Source organism: Salvelinus alpinus, chromosome 34, assembly GCF_045679555.1.
Source record: "Salvelinus alpinus chromosome 34, SLU_Salpinus.1, whole genome shotgun sequence".
In the NCBI taxonomy this organism is placed as follows: Eukaryota; Metazoa; Chordata; class Actinopteri; order Salmoniformes; family Salmonidae; genus Salvelinus; species Salvelinus alpinus.
Genome location: NC_092119.1, coordinates 27,297,653 through 27,312,044, shown reverse-complemented (window position 1 = coordinate 27,312,044; position 14,392 = coordinate 27,297,653). Strand labels below are relative to the sequence as shown.

General features: G+C 41.3%; 1 protein-coding gene across 6 annotated transcripts in view; it reads left to right on the top strand.

The window, feature by feature from the left end:
* The window catches only part of LOC139563849 (sine oculis-binding protein homolog A-like), a 71,363-nt gene that overhangs the window by 47,196 nt on the left and 9,775 nt on the right, over nt 1-14,392 (top strand). For 3 of the 6 annotated variants that reach the window (XM_071382794.1, XM_071382798.1, XM_071382793.1), the window contains exons 2-7: nt 3,880-3,951; nt 4,911-5,043; nt 6,356-6,568; nt 8,687-8,838; nt 9,351-9,374; nt 12,831-12,926. In XM_071382794.1, coding sequence (XP_071238895.1) covers nt 3,880-3,951; nt 4,911-5,043; nt 6,356-6,568; nt 8,687-8,838; nt 9,351-9,374; nt 12,831-12,926 — 690 coding nt within the window. The remainder of the gene's footprint in view (nt 1-3,879; nt 3,952-4,910; nt 5,044-6,355; nt 6,569-8,686; nt 8,839-9,350; nt 9,375-12,830; nt 12,927-14,392) is intronic. The other 3 variants (XM_071382795.1, XM_071382796.1, XM_071382797.1) reach the window with 3 other exon arrangements.

Here is a 14,392-nt window from a genome sequence, read left to right as displayed (position 1 = left end):
TGTCTCCTGTACAACCAATATGATTCATCTTCAACATTGAAGAACACAGCTTTAGATCTGTTGGCAGCCAGACACAGCAAAAGTCAGAGGTGCTGCTACAGTTGAAGTCGGAAGTTTACATACACCTTAGCCAAATACATTTAAACTCAGTTTTTCACAATTCCTGACATTTAATCCGAGTAAAGATTCCCTGTCTTAGGTCAGTTAGGATCACCACTTTATTTTAAGAATGTGAAATAATAGTAGAGATTTATTTCAGCTTTCATTTCTTTCATCACATTCCAGGTGAGTCAGAAATTTACATACACTCAATTAGTATTTGGTTGCATTGCCTTTAAATTGTATAACTTGGGTCAAACATTTCAGGTAGCCTTCCACAAGCTTCCCATAATAAGTTGGGTGAATTTTGGACCATTCCTCCTGACAGAGGTGGTGTAACGGAGTCAGGTGTTTAGGCCTCCTTGCTCACACATGCTTTTTCAGTTCTGCCCACAAATTTTCTATAGGATTGAGGTCAGGGCTTTGTGATGGCCACTCCAATACCTTGACTTTGTTGTCCTTAAGCTATTTTGCCACAACTTTGGAAGTATGCTTGGAGTCATTGCCATTTGGAAGACCCATTTGCGACCAAGCTTTAACTTCCTGACTGATGTCTTGAGATGTTGCTTCAATATATCCACATAATTTTCCTTCCTCATGATGATCTATTTTGTGAAGTGCACCTGTCCCTCCTGCAGCAAAGCATCACCACAACATGATGCTGCCACCCCCGTGCTTCACGGTTGGTATGGTGTTCTTTGGCTTGCAAGCCTCCCCCTTTTTCCTCCAAACATAACGATGGTCATTTCAGCCAAACATATATATATTTTTTCATCAGACCAGAGGACATTTCTCCAAAAAGTACACTCTTTGTCTCCATGTGCAGTTGCAAACTGTAGTCTGGATTTTTTCTGGCAGTTTTGGAGCGGTGGCTTTTTCCTTGCTGAGCGGCCTTTCAGGTTATGTTGATATAGGACTCGTTTTACTGTGGATATAGATACTTTTGTACCGGTTTCCTCCAGCATCTTCACATGGTCCTTTGCTCTTTTTCTGGGATTGATTTGCCCTTTTCGCACCAAAGTAGGTTCATCTCTAAGAAAGTAGGTTCATCTCTAGGAGACAGAACGCATCTCCTTCCTGAGCGGTATGACGGCTGCGTGGTTCCATGGTGTTTATACTTGCTTACTATTGTTTGTACAGATGAACGTGGTACCTTCAGGCGTTTGGAAATTGCTCCCGAGGATGAACCAGACTTGTGGAGGTCTACCATTTTTTTTCTGAGGTCTTGGCTGATTTCTTTTGATTTTCCCATGATATCAAGCAAAGAGGCACTGAGTTTGAAGGTATGCCTTGAAATACATCCACAGGTAAACCTCTAATTGACTTAAATGAAGCTTCTAAAGCCATGACATCATTTTCTGGAATTTTCCAAGCTGTTTAAAGGCACAGTCAACGTAAACTTTTGACCCACTGAAATTGTGATACAGTGCATTTTAAGTGAAATAATCTGTCTGCAAACAATTGTTGGAAAAATGACTTGTGGCATGCACAAAGTAGATGTCCTAACCGACTTGCCAAAATTATAGTTTGTTAACAAGAAATTTGTGAAGCGGTTGAAAAATGAGTTTTAATGACTCCATCCTAAGTGTATGTAAACTTCCGACTTCAACTGTATACACCCAGGCATACAGGTGCTTTCTTCTACATTAAACACAATGTATATCTTTCAATGACTTCTGTGAGTTCAAGTTCTATGTCAGCCTATCCAGATAAGTGATTATGAAGGAGGCCGGTAATAGTATTAGAGACTAGTAGCGTTCATAAACAGGTTGTAGCCATAGAATGTGCTGTAGTGTCAACAAACTGTTCTAAAACAAGACTCATATGGGCACACAATTACAATTGACTTTATTTGTCTGAGATGCAGTAATTTCCCCCTAGAAAAACAAGGTTCAAACTCTGCACCTGGTACTAAATCAAATCTGTCCCTGAATGTGTTCATGGATTTGATGAACACTGATTTATTATGTAGGTATGCCATTTATGTCAGTATGACAAAATTGTTACTTCTTGAACAAAGACCAATAAGCCTAGCGGATACAGATGACCAAGTAGCCCTAGTTTAATGTTCAGATTAAGATACAGTATTTATCTCAAAAATCACTATCTTCAACATTCTCTGCCAAACATGCTACAGTATAACGCTCTCCCTAAACCAGAGACTGAAGGCCTGTTTGCTACTTTAAACCGTTTGATACTTTTATTTATTTATTTTCTCCCTTCTCTCTTGTCTGTCTAAAAAGCAGTCAAAAACCCACCACACAATGTGCCCTTGTGAGAGATCATACCTCAGAAAAACCAAACAGTCTGACAGTGTTTCCTTCATCTTGTGCCGCTTTAATGTGCACCATGGTAAAATAAGCCACAGTAAGTAATCGAGGAGAGGGGGGCTGTACTTGGTGGGATAGAGGATAGTGGAGCAGGGGAGAAAGGAATGTATACAGCAATTGGCTGCCTAAGCTGTAAAAACTGAAACCTGAGCGTCTGCACAGGATCAGATGTCAAGGAAGGTAGAGGAAATGGAAGCGGAGCAGTGGGATAGAGAGGAGAGCGTGAACAAGGGAATGGAAAGTGTGGGCCAGGAGAGTCTGAAGGAGGGCCCACTCAAGGAAACTTGGCATGCGGATTAGGGAATTTTATCATGGTGTACTGTGACCTACTCTGGTTTCTGCACACAAGGTATCGGATTCCCACTGCTCACCCTTACCAGCAGCACCTCTTGCTAACTGAAGGAAATAAGGGAACTACTGCTTTTGATTTAATCTATCAAAATAATATAATTATTCTAAACTGCTAAAGTTTAGACTGTTCCAGGGTTGAACAGTGGCAGCAAGTTGGTGTTTTGCAGAGCTGATATTAGGTTTGAATGGTGGTATTTTGTATCAATAGAGTTTGCTCATACATTGGTCACTTTTGATCTCTGTTGATGATTCGTTGAATCGGGTGTAAAAGTCTTGGGCTGAAACAAAAGCCTACACACACTGTGGGTCTATCAATTATAAATTGGTTAGCCATAGAGGAGATTGAGTCCAGTCCAGAGAGTTTGCACATCTGCAGTGGACAGTTGACACTCTGCTCCCAGACTGCACCATAGCACTGCCTCCCACCTCACCCTGAGTCAAGCCTGTGTGCTGCTTTCATGACCTGCCATACAGATTAGGTTCCACTCTCTTTACCACTCCCTCTTTCTGGAAGTGGCAGGGTGACAGAGGGAACAGGGAGCAAAGACGAGGGCAAACGTTCTTGAAGATAGAGAGAGACAGATGACTGTTGCTGGCTTCACACCTTTTCATTTTGTTTTAGTAATGTGATGCAGTCACATCTGAGTCAAGCAAGCACTTACTGACTGAGTCAATGCTCTTCTGTAACATGTCAAAACCCCAGCAGTTGTTGAATGAAGCAGTGCGGCAGAATCCACCCTAGACAATAGTTGTGACTCTAAACGTTGTATAAATTATGTATACAGTACATGAACAGCAGTGTAACAGGTAGCCTAGTATTGTTTCAGTCTGTTCTTGGTTTAAGATAGAAGTATATCAGTGTTTGTGTTTCTTAAACATTGCCTTTTCTGTTTCTGAATTGTACTTGTATCTCATGCAGTTTTTGATTCAGAGCTGATGTTATAACTAATGTTGATTATGCTTTCATGTAATGAAATGACTTCCCCGATACAATGGTATTGACAGGGCAGCCCGTAATTGACAATTAAATGATTGATTGAGTACTATTTGATTGACAGTTCAATGCCAGAATGTAATGAAATGACTAATGTCTCATCAGGTTCGGGCTGAGCGGGCCCGCCCATGGGCAGGCAAGGCGGGTGATCTCCATGGCAACCCACCCTACTCCATGGTGAGCCCCTTTGTCCGTGCGAGACAATAGTGCTACTCTGAGCCATATATAGAGAGATTTCAGCCAAACATCTGTATTTATTCCATTTACATAACATCACATAATTCTATGGCAGCCATGTTAATGTTTCCTTTACTGCCTAACATTCACTAATAGCATATAATCTTGTGAATTTTAAACACAGATAGCTAATTGAACTGTTAGAATTACAACATGAACATACAGTAGCACCTCTAAAGATGACCAAACTCTCTCTACATACGATTCTGCTGCTACTGAGATTTTCAGGTTTACTGAATGATAGGCTGATAGTTTTTTCTCATTAGAAGAACATTATTGTGCTCCTTACATGTGAGGAGGTGAGGTGGGGTTGGTTGGATGTTACTGCTTGTGTTGATTTGCAGTGGAAGTCCAGTAAAAATACATCTGTGGTAGTTCTCGTGGTTTGATGGGTTGGGAATTCTGTATAAGACAATGTGGAATTTTTGTAATGTGATCAGTATAGACTATTTGTGCTTTTGGAAATCAACTGTAAGAAGCTATGAAAGAAAACTTAGATTATGTGCTGGTAAAAACATAATTAATTGAGGCCTTGATCAAACCAGTCTGGGATAAGTCAACTGTCAAGTTGTCCTGATACGTGTGCACATATCTCTGGTAAGGGTTCTGCCACTAGTGAATATTTGCTGCTGTGAACATATTATACATTATTGCATTATGGTTCAGGAAATGGGGCAGACCCATTTAAAAAAAACATGCAGCTTGGTTTCATATAGCAAACATATAATACTGCATTTCCTTTATTGTGTGTTTTGGGGGGGAAAGCCATTTTCATATAATCATATGCTACCAAACCCTTTTATCCCTTATTGCCCCCCTCATAACACTGTGACGTAATAGTGAAACAGGGTTCATGCTTGTTAATCCTAATGGCCAATATGGTGTCTCTTGTCTTGCAGAGTTTTGCAGAGAACACTATGAACGAGCTGCTGGGCTGGTACGGCTATGACAAGGTAGACCTGAGAGACCAGGACAACATCGACATACGGAACTACCCAGATGGAGAGGTACAACACATCTCTGTCCTGAAAGGTGAGCATAACCATGGAGATAAATATTTTATTATCTGGACATTGCAGTTGTTTCTTTGAAGAGGCAAAAAAATGAAAGTTTCACAAGTGGTAATACAAGTGATGTTGTGATGAAAAGGCTGAGGAAGATACTGCTGCAACTTCCCACTGGTTAAAGATATATTTTCAAGGTCTAGTTTTGATTTACATTTGGTTGAGTTGTCAACTAACGTGAATTCAATGTGAAATGTCATTGGATTTAGGTGAAAGTTGGGTGAAAAAAAAATACAAAATTCCCTTACGCAGATTACTTTTTCCAAATCCAAGCTTTCCACGTTGATTCAATGTCATCACATACTTTTGGGGGGGTTGAAATGACATGGAAACAACATTGATTCAACCAGTTTGTTCCAGTGGGTTGGCAGTAGTTCACCAGGATTGATGAGGCAATTCAGTCAGGCTATCCAGATTAAAACCTGTTCTAGATGTTTCATCCAGTCATTATGGTGTAGTTGTTTTCAGCAGGAAACTGCACTTTGCTTTTCTATTGATGATTAGACAGGTGTTTCTGGAATCTCTACATGGTGACTCCTGATTGTAATGCTGGATAAAATTTGAGAGATTCACGTCAGTAATTGTCACGATCGTCTTCGGGTGAAAGAGAGGACCAAGGCGCAGCGTGATATAAATACATCATGTATTTATTTAAGAAAGACGAATAACACTAAAACAAACTAAACAACAAACCGAGAAGCTATACAAACAAATAAGTGCAGACACTGGCAACTTACACATAGACAATTACCCACAACCTACCTAATGACTATGGCTGCCTAAATATGGCTCCCAATCAGAGACAACGATAGACAGCTGTCTCTAATTGAGAACCAATCTAGGCAACCATCGACTTACATAAACACCTACACTGAACACAACCCCATGAACTCTACAAACACCCCCTAGACAATACAAACACCCTATACCAGACAAAAACACACAAACATCCCCCATGTCACACCCTGACCTAACTAAAATAATAAAGAAAAACAAAGATAACTAAGGGCAGGGCGTGACAGTAATTGAACAAACATAGGGCCTTATCCAATCAAAGCTGCTAACCTGGTTTCCAGGGTAACAAAAAGGATACCCATCTTGCGTTAAAAGCATATTTGTTTGGATTCATGTACACACCAAAACAATGTTTATAGTTTGAAACAAACTATTCTGCAGATCTTCCAGAGCTGTACTGCTGCAGTGAACAATGATGTCCTTTTCCATTGCTTTACATACAATAAGTCAAGAAAGACCAACGCACTGACTTTTGTCTCCCTCAGAAAACTCTTTGCCAAAAATCCCAGGAGGATCGGGGGAGAACAGCGATGTCTCCCATAACCAAGTCAATAGCTCCCACTCTACATCAACATCGAGGAACGGAGTGACAGAGTCCTCCACCACCCCATCCACCTCCACACCAAGCACCAGGGAGCATGGGAACATGCCGATCATAGTCCCACTGATCCCACCCTCCATGATCAAGCCACCAGCAGGTAAAACACCTCTCACACGCACACCTAAAAATAAGACATGTGTTTAAGCTTGCACTTTAAGGACCAATTGAATGTGTCCAACAATCTGGTACAAAATATACAAAACGGTGTTATACAAATTTAACAAATCACTTCCATTTCCGTGCTCAAATCCATGGTCAGTTTTACAATCACTTGATGAGGGCCCACATTCCATAAAGACTTGCACAAACAAACCTGCTTCCCCTCCAGCTGTTTAAGTGTCAGTATCACCCAGTCAACTCTCAGTGGAAATGTACATGGCCTGCTGGCCAGACAGAGGTCTTCATTGAACCACAAGTGTGCCATGAGACTCCAGAGGCTCATCAGCCTGCATAGGGAGAGGAGAGTGACTTGGCATCACTCTAGAGGAGTACCCACAGCTTCGCACAACCTCGCAATGCACAGCGGGAAAAACAGATGGTATAGTCCCTTTCTAACAGCTCAACACCCGACTTGTACCCCTTTTGAATTATTCATATGCCCTGCTAGAGCAACAGAGGGTCCTTTGAGGTGCAGGTACACTGGATGATGGAGGTATTTAATATGGGCGCTGCATAATTACAGTACCAGGCTCTCTCCCAGCAGACGTGAGCTGTTTGAGAGAACGCATAACGAGAGATGAGAAGAAGGCCAGAAAAATCTGAATGCAAACAAACCACCTCAAGTGACCTTTTTGTATGAAATAATGAGATACTTCCAAATGAACACTTCAACTTGTGTGTTGATGCCGTACATTTTATTTAAATACTGCAAGGTTGCCATGGGACTTTTTAACATAGATTTAACATAAATGATCTTCCCCAGGAATCTATCTTTTTCACTGGAAAAGATTAACCATGCATAAAGGAGCATATAATATGCATGCTGTGGCCATGGTGCTAACTTTGGGCCTCCTGGGAGCTATTCCCCTTAATTGATAATTAGTCTTTACTTTGAAAAGGATTTGCACTATAGATCCATTAAGCTTAACAAGAGGGAAAAAGCCTTTCCAGTACCCACCACGGTGTGATAAAAGGGTGAGCGAAGGTGAAACACTAATGGCCACATTGTTTTTCACCTTTGCACACACATAGTCATAATGTGGTAATTGTAAGTTATTGGAAGTCTCACAGGAAGAACTCTCTCCACATAGTACTACACTAAGCGGCTAAAAACCAATGGCAATTACCCAGCAGCCGTTGTTAAGATGACAGACCCATTTGATGTCATGGAGGGTTGAATAGTGTTTAGTTTCCATTTTCTAATGAATTTCCAATGAAGCCCTCTGCAATTTAATTAGGTAAACTTCAGCTAAAACATTTTCGTAAAATCGGCAAACCAATTTCTGTCCACAGACATTCCTTCGGGTATCTCTGTCTGGTTAGAATGTCTCGTACTGCCTTCATGACTGCAGCAAAAAAAACTTGGAGTAGGAAGCACTGTCCTATTTTGCCTGGAAGGGGAATACGGTCAGGATGCATTGTTGGTGGGATCATTCACATGATGAGATTTGACAGGTGACTGTCAGATTGTTGGGGAAGGGGGGAGGAGGCGGAGTTGATGGGGTAGGGGCCAACGGTTGGACTATCATTATGCTTTGTCCCAGTTCCAGCAAATTTGTCTGGGGTGTTCCAGATCATGTGTTTGTGGTCCCCCAGACGAGGATGTGTCTAACGTCCAGATCATGTGTTTGTGGTCCCCCAGATGAGGATGTGTCTAATGTCCAGATCATGTGTTTGTGGTCCCCCAGATGAGGATGTGTCTAATGTCCAGATCATGTGTTTGTGGTCCCCCAGATGAGGATGTGTCTAATGTCCAGATCATGTGTTTGTGGTCCCCCAGATGAGGATGTGTCTAATGTCCAGATCATGTGTTTGTGGTCCCCCAGATGAGGATGTGTCTAATGTCCAGATCATGTGTTTGTGGTCCCCCAGATGAGGATGTGTCTAACGTCCAGATCATGTGTGTGTGGTCCCCCGGACGAGGATGTGTCTAACGTCAAGATCATGTGTTTGTGGTTCCCCGGACGAGGATGTGTCTAACGTCCAGATCATGTGTTTGTGGTTCCCCAAACGAGGATGTGTCTAACGTCCATATCATGTGTTTGTGGTCCCCCAGACGAGGATGTGTCTAACGTCCAGATCATGTGCGCATGGTGTCAGAAGGTTGGCGTCAAACGCTACTCCCTCAACATGGGCACTGAGCTAAAGAGCTTCTGCAGTGAGAAGTGCTTTGCCGCCTGCCGCAGAGCATACTTCAAGAGAAACAAGGTAAGCTCCTTCTCAACACTCCTGCCTTATTACTTAACCAATTATGAAAGTGCACACAAGACCATGTGATAAATACATGTGTACTTACATACATCACTTCCTCCCTACATCCACTCTTCCTGATATCTCAGATTAAGACGCTGTAAGACACTTGTCAAACCTTAGGAATTGTAGTGACCAACTTTCAGCTTTGTACAGTATTTCCACTAGTTGGCTGGGTAAGGTGCCCACAAGTTTAGGTTCTTTGGATATTTCACTCCTGAGTTTTGACCTTTCGCTTCTGAGTACCCATTGTAGTAGATTAACATGAAACCAATATCCAGCCTTGGCCTGTGGTTTCATCATTGGATATCCAGAAACACAGTTTCAGTAATTTAAACCCTCATGGCCTATGCAGATCAGTTTACTTTCAAACATGCATTGGTTCCAATGCAGACAGTCATTAAGTTAAATAGTGTTTGTCCTGATTCCTGAAGTTAAACATTCTGCTTTCTTTCTTATACCTACCTAAGCTTGGATATTTAAGGAATTACAGGGTAAGTATGATATGTCTTTATTCTTTTCCCTTGTTTGTCTAAAGGACATGTCTCACCCAAGCATAATCACTTAGCATAGCTCTGTATGCTACTAGCTGTTGAAATGGAAGTACACATATGTATGTTAATTTTTTCAAGATACGCGAACCCATTTTTTCCCGGTTCAAACTATCTATTTTCACAGCATGAGTTGCCTTGTGCCTGCTGTGCTTCTTCACACGTTTGCTAAGCATTGCTAGTCTTAAAGTGATAGTTCACTCTAAAATCTAAGTTCCTTACTCACTATAATTGCTTTATGTATGTATATATAAACAAAAGCACAACAGAAGAGATATTGTATTTCAGTGAGTAAGGAACAAAGTGAAGTGTTATCCAGGGACAAGAATTCCCACATTAGGAAAACAGACATGGCTAGAGCACAGAAAGTCCTTGTCTGCTGAGGAGGTGCAGATTCTATATTATTTCTCACACTCTCACATTCATGCAGGCCATTTGTGTAAGTGATATCCACGTTTCTTTTTTCATGCACCCACAAGGTTGGCCACAACAACAAACCCTCCAGTTTTTCCAACAACAAAAAATTGCATGGCTGAAAATGTGTCTTGTGTCTGTGTGTGTCTGAAAGGGGAGCTAGGACATAGCGAGTAGGATGGCAAAGGGGTGGGCAGTGGAGACGCATTGAGTTTCGCTAAATATCTACAGATGCCTCGTCCGCGTAACCCAATCTCCTCTTATGGCGAGAGGGTGGGGAGGATTCAGTTTCTACCATTGCCACTGCACAACACCATCCATCCAGTGCACCAGGAATAATACCAACATTTAGACATATGATAGGGTGGCTTGGGGTAGAAGAGTTTTGATCCAGTTTTGAGTTCAGCTAATGACTAGTCTGGTTTATTTCACATAGACGTTCAAGAAATACAGAATAATAAAACTGATGTTGTGAAAAATGTTTTACACACACACACACACACACACACACACACACACACACACACACACACACACACACACACACACACACACACACACACACACACACACACACACACACACTCTCACATCATGTAAAAGCACTAGAGAGGGAGGGTAAAGTCCAAGTGAAGAGACCCTAGCTTGTATTTTACATCTCATTTCCGCTGCAATACGCCTCTTTTTTTCATGGCTCAGGAATCTTTCCATACACCTCAAGAGACTTTGTGTCTTTGTCTCTGAGGTCCCTCCAGGCAAGAGGGGGCAGAGTGCTTCTTTACGTCACCACAGTATTGTCACATCACTTCAAACAGACACAAATCTTTACACACCGGCTAGCGGTTGCCTGCACTGCTCTGACACACTGCAATTTATTTTAGCTTCTGGATCCAGTGTCAAAGAAGACACACTGAATAATAGAGGTGTGTGTGTAAACTGTCAGCATTGTGACTCAGTCTAGGCCCCCTTGTCGCAGCAGGAGAGCCTAGTGAGGGAGGTGATTATTTCATAGCTGACAGCAATTTAATACAAAAAAAGGGAAAGGGTGACTTTGAGAGGAGTTTGAGGAAAGAAACTGGAGCTTGAACTTGCATTACACTGAGATGGTCATATCATGCTCTTTCTCCTTCTGAAAGTCTAACTAGCCCAGCTAGAGTAAAGGTGGATGATCCTTACAAATCGCGGCTTGGATGGAACAATCAGCAATTTTCATTATTTATCTGTTAGCCAGCTTAATAAACACTGACTTCCGAGGAACATTGTACTATGATATGAAGACCACTTTTAGAATGGCATTACAGTACATAAGTTACTTGACTATCGTAAACAAGCTTGTTATCCCACAACCAAATGGGAACAAGAAGAGAATGTTCAAGGAACATTTCCTGTTAGCTGGGTAATCTAATGAGAGGACAGAAGGAGGGGGCTGGCGCAAAGATGTGTGTTGTCCCAGGTGGGTGAAAAATGCTGCATTTGTCTTAGATGTGTGTGAGGATTTGTGCAATGGGACATCTCCGTGAATGTCTGTTTCTTGTTGTGGGTATGTGTGTGTACAATTGTGAGGGTATACCCGTCAGTATCCTTTGTAAAACACCTCTTGGCAGGTGAAACGCACACACACCTGGGCAGGCACAGATGCCCAGATGGAGCTTTTCACAGTGACAGCTGTTGTACCACTCCCTCTGGGCATTGGAGTCACCAGTGAGCACACATACCAGTGGCGTGGAACTGTGATGCCATGTTTACACCGGACCCTTTAGCCGGACTGCGACTGTATTTAGCTGACATGGTGTGGCCATCAATAAGACATGTTACTGAATATTTCAGGGGAACCAACTGTGGTAATATTTACGTAAAGTAAATGTCAAATAGCCAGGAAGTAATTTGAGGAAGAGTAACTTTTGAAAGTGGAGAGTGGGACATCTCCCATAATCACTGCAACAGCAACTGATGGTTAGAAAATGATGACCAATGATTTTTGGATGGGAAGTTGTTTCAAAAGGTGATTTGAGATCTCTGGAGGACTAATTTTTAACCCATGGCGGGTAGATACTTTCTTAGCCTGTGTCTGAGTTTGTCTCCAGGTAGTCTGTTTTCCTTCATGCTCTCAGTCTCTTCATACAACAGTGGTGGGCCTGATTCACAGTAAAAGACATGGTGTCCCCATTGTATGACTGAACTTTCATGCTGGGTAATTTCTCTCTCCCTCTCTGTCTCTCACTCTCTCTCCCTCGCTGTCTCTCTCTCTCTCCCTCGCTGTCTCACTCTCTCTGTTTGTGTGTGTGTGCCCCTCATGCCTCATCCACTGTGCCAGTACCTCATTAGCACTATATGTAAATGAATTGGCACAGGGCCAGAGGGTCACAGCACAAAATGGAGACTGGGTAATGACACAATTGTTTGTGTGTGTGTGTGTGTGTGTGTGTGTGTGTGTGTGTGTGTGTGTGTGTGTGTGTGTGTGTGTGTAGGGGGGGGGGGGTACATTCAAATTATTATCAATGTGTATCTACACGGTGTCTGGTGCCGAAGTAGTGCTGGTGGATTTTAAATCCCTTATCCTGTTTCCTTTAACCTTGATTTTTGTGACACTGTTAAATAATTGTTTCTCCATGGAAGTCTTTAAATCTGATTAATGTAGCATTTTAACCAGCCTCCCTGGTTAAATGAGATTAGAATTCCCCTCTTTCACAGTTCATAATGATAAGGCCAATATAACATCTCTTCAGCTGTCAATGTAAACATTTAACCATAGTTACACACACACACACACACACACACACACACACACACACACACACACTTTTCCACATGGCTTTCATTTATGATAATGAGAACTTGCTTATGATTCCGCAACCCAAAGCATGCTCACCCTTTCACCTTTGTCGGTGTCTTTCCATTCATACGTTTGATGTTGTTTTCCTTTCTTTTCTGTCCACCTGTTTATTTTGTCAGTTCATAAAAAGAGGCCGTTATTTCTCCCCTCAGGCGAGAGACGAAGACGGCCATGGTGAGAAATTACCCCAGCACAGCTATTCTAAGGATACGCCCAGGCTTGTCTTCAAAACAAACAGCGATGTGCTTGTAAGGACTAAAACATTTAACTTAAGATAGTTTAAGTTTTTGATGGCTAACTGTAGAAATGTAATGGCATATTTTGATATTCATGACTGTTTGATGTGTTGAATAATGTAAAGATGTTTGTTTTTAGAGAATGTGCTGTTAGTCAATTATTTTAAAGCATTTTTTTAAATTATTGATTTAATGCGAATAACATACTTTTTTTCATTCAAATTGTTTTATTTTCTCATTTACATTCTGCACTGTGTTAGATTCAGATATTATGTTCACTCCATAGAAAATTTTTGGAAATTTTCTGCTAATTTGATCATTACCATTTTGGGCTTGGTGACATCAATACATTTCAATCCAGTAACTGAATTGGACATACGATTCGCATGTAAATATTAGCTCTACAATAATGGCCATTTTATATTTGAATTGTATCTGGTTCAATTCATTAATTTAAGTGATTTGTGATGGAATAGACTCATGCTTTTTTTGCAGGCTTCATAAACTCATCATGATCAAAATTGTTCCCCCATCAGAAACTGGTCCCCATATAATACTGTCCAGAATAATACTGTCCTCCCCATCAGATATTGTTCCTCCAATGCGTACTATCACACACAGTATCATACTCTGTTCCCTTGCTGATCAGTTTGCTTAGTGTTTAACCAGACGGTTAGCGAGATGGATGGATTTTCAAAACTAAATTCATTAGACAAATGAGAAATCAGTATTACAAGTACTTTAAACAATGTCATGTCAAAGTGGTTACAACATAATAATGATCTATTAATTACTCTTTAATTAATCATACCATATTATTATGAATTGTAAATTCCAGTTCAAGAGCACTAGAAACAAGACTGTGAAATCGTGTAACAGGTCCTTGAAAGATAATCAAGGAATAAATGGCCCCATGATGTCCGTGTGTACTTGGTAGGTAGCTAGGTAAATACCTACAGCAATGCAAATGGTTAAACGGAGCTGGAGCGACCGCTATTACGATGGCCACGGTTGAAATAAATGACCATAATTATATTCAACTGCAAACATCTGTGTGCGGGAGAGGGAGAGACTAGAGAGAGAGAGAAATAACTCCATTAGGGTAATGCACAGTGAAATTTCACTCATGGTGCAGAAACTCGTTAAGTGCTCTCCATCTGTCTTCTTTTTTAGCCCAGGAAAATTTCAACACTTATAATTTAAAATATCCGGGCTTACAATCATTGAACCCAACTCTCAGAGCACTTTCCAGCCTTTTTTTTAGCTATGGCTCATTGCGTTCCACGGGATCGAATAGACAGTTTTAAAAAGAAGACTACAGATATCAACGATCGCTGAAAGGTGACTATGGATCACTCACCTGTAACAGTACCAACACAGTACATGAAACACTAACCCTGTAATGCTGGCTACTATAACAGAACATTGCAGAGATGGTCTGATTGTCATGTCTACATCATGACAGCCTCTCCCACAGT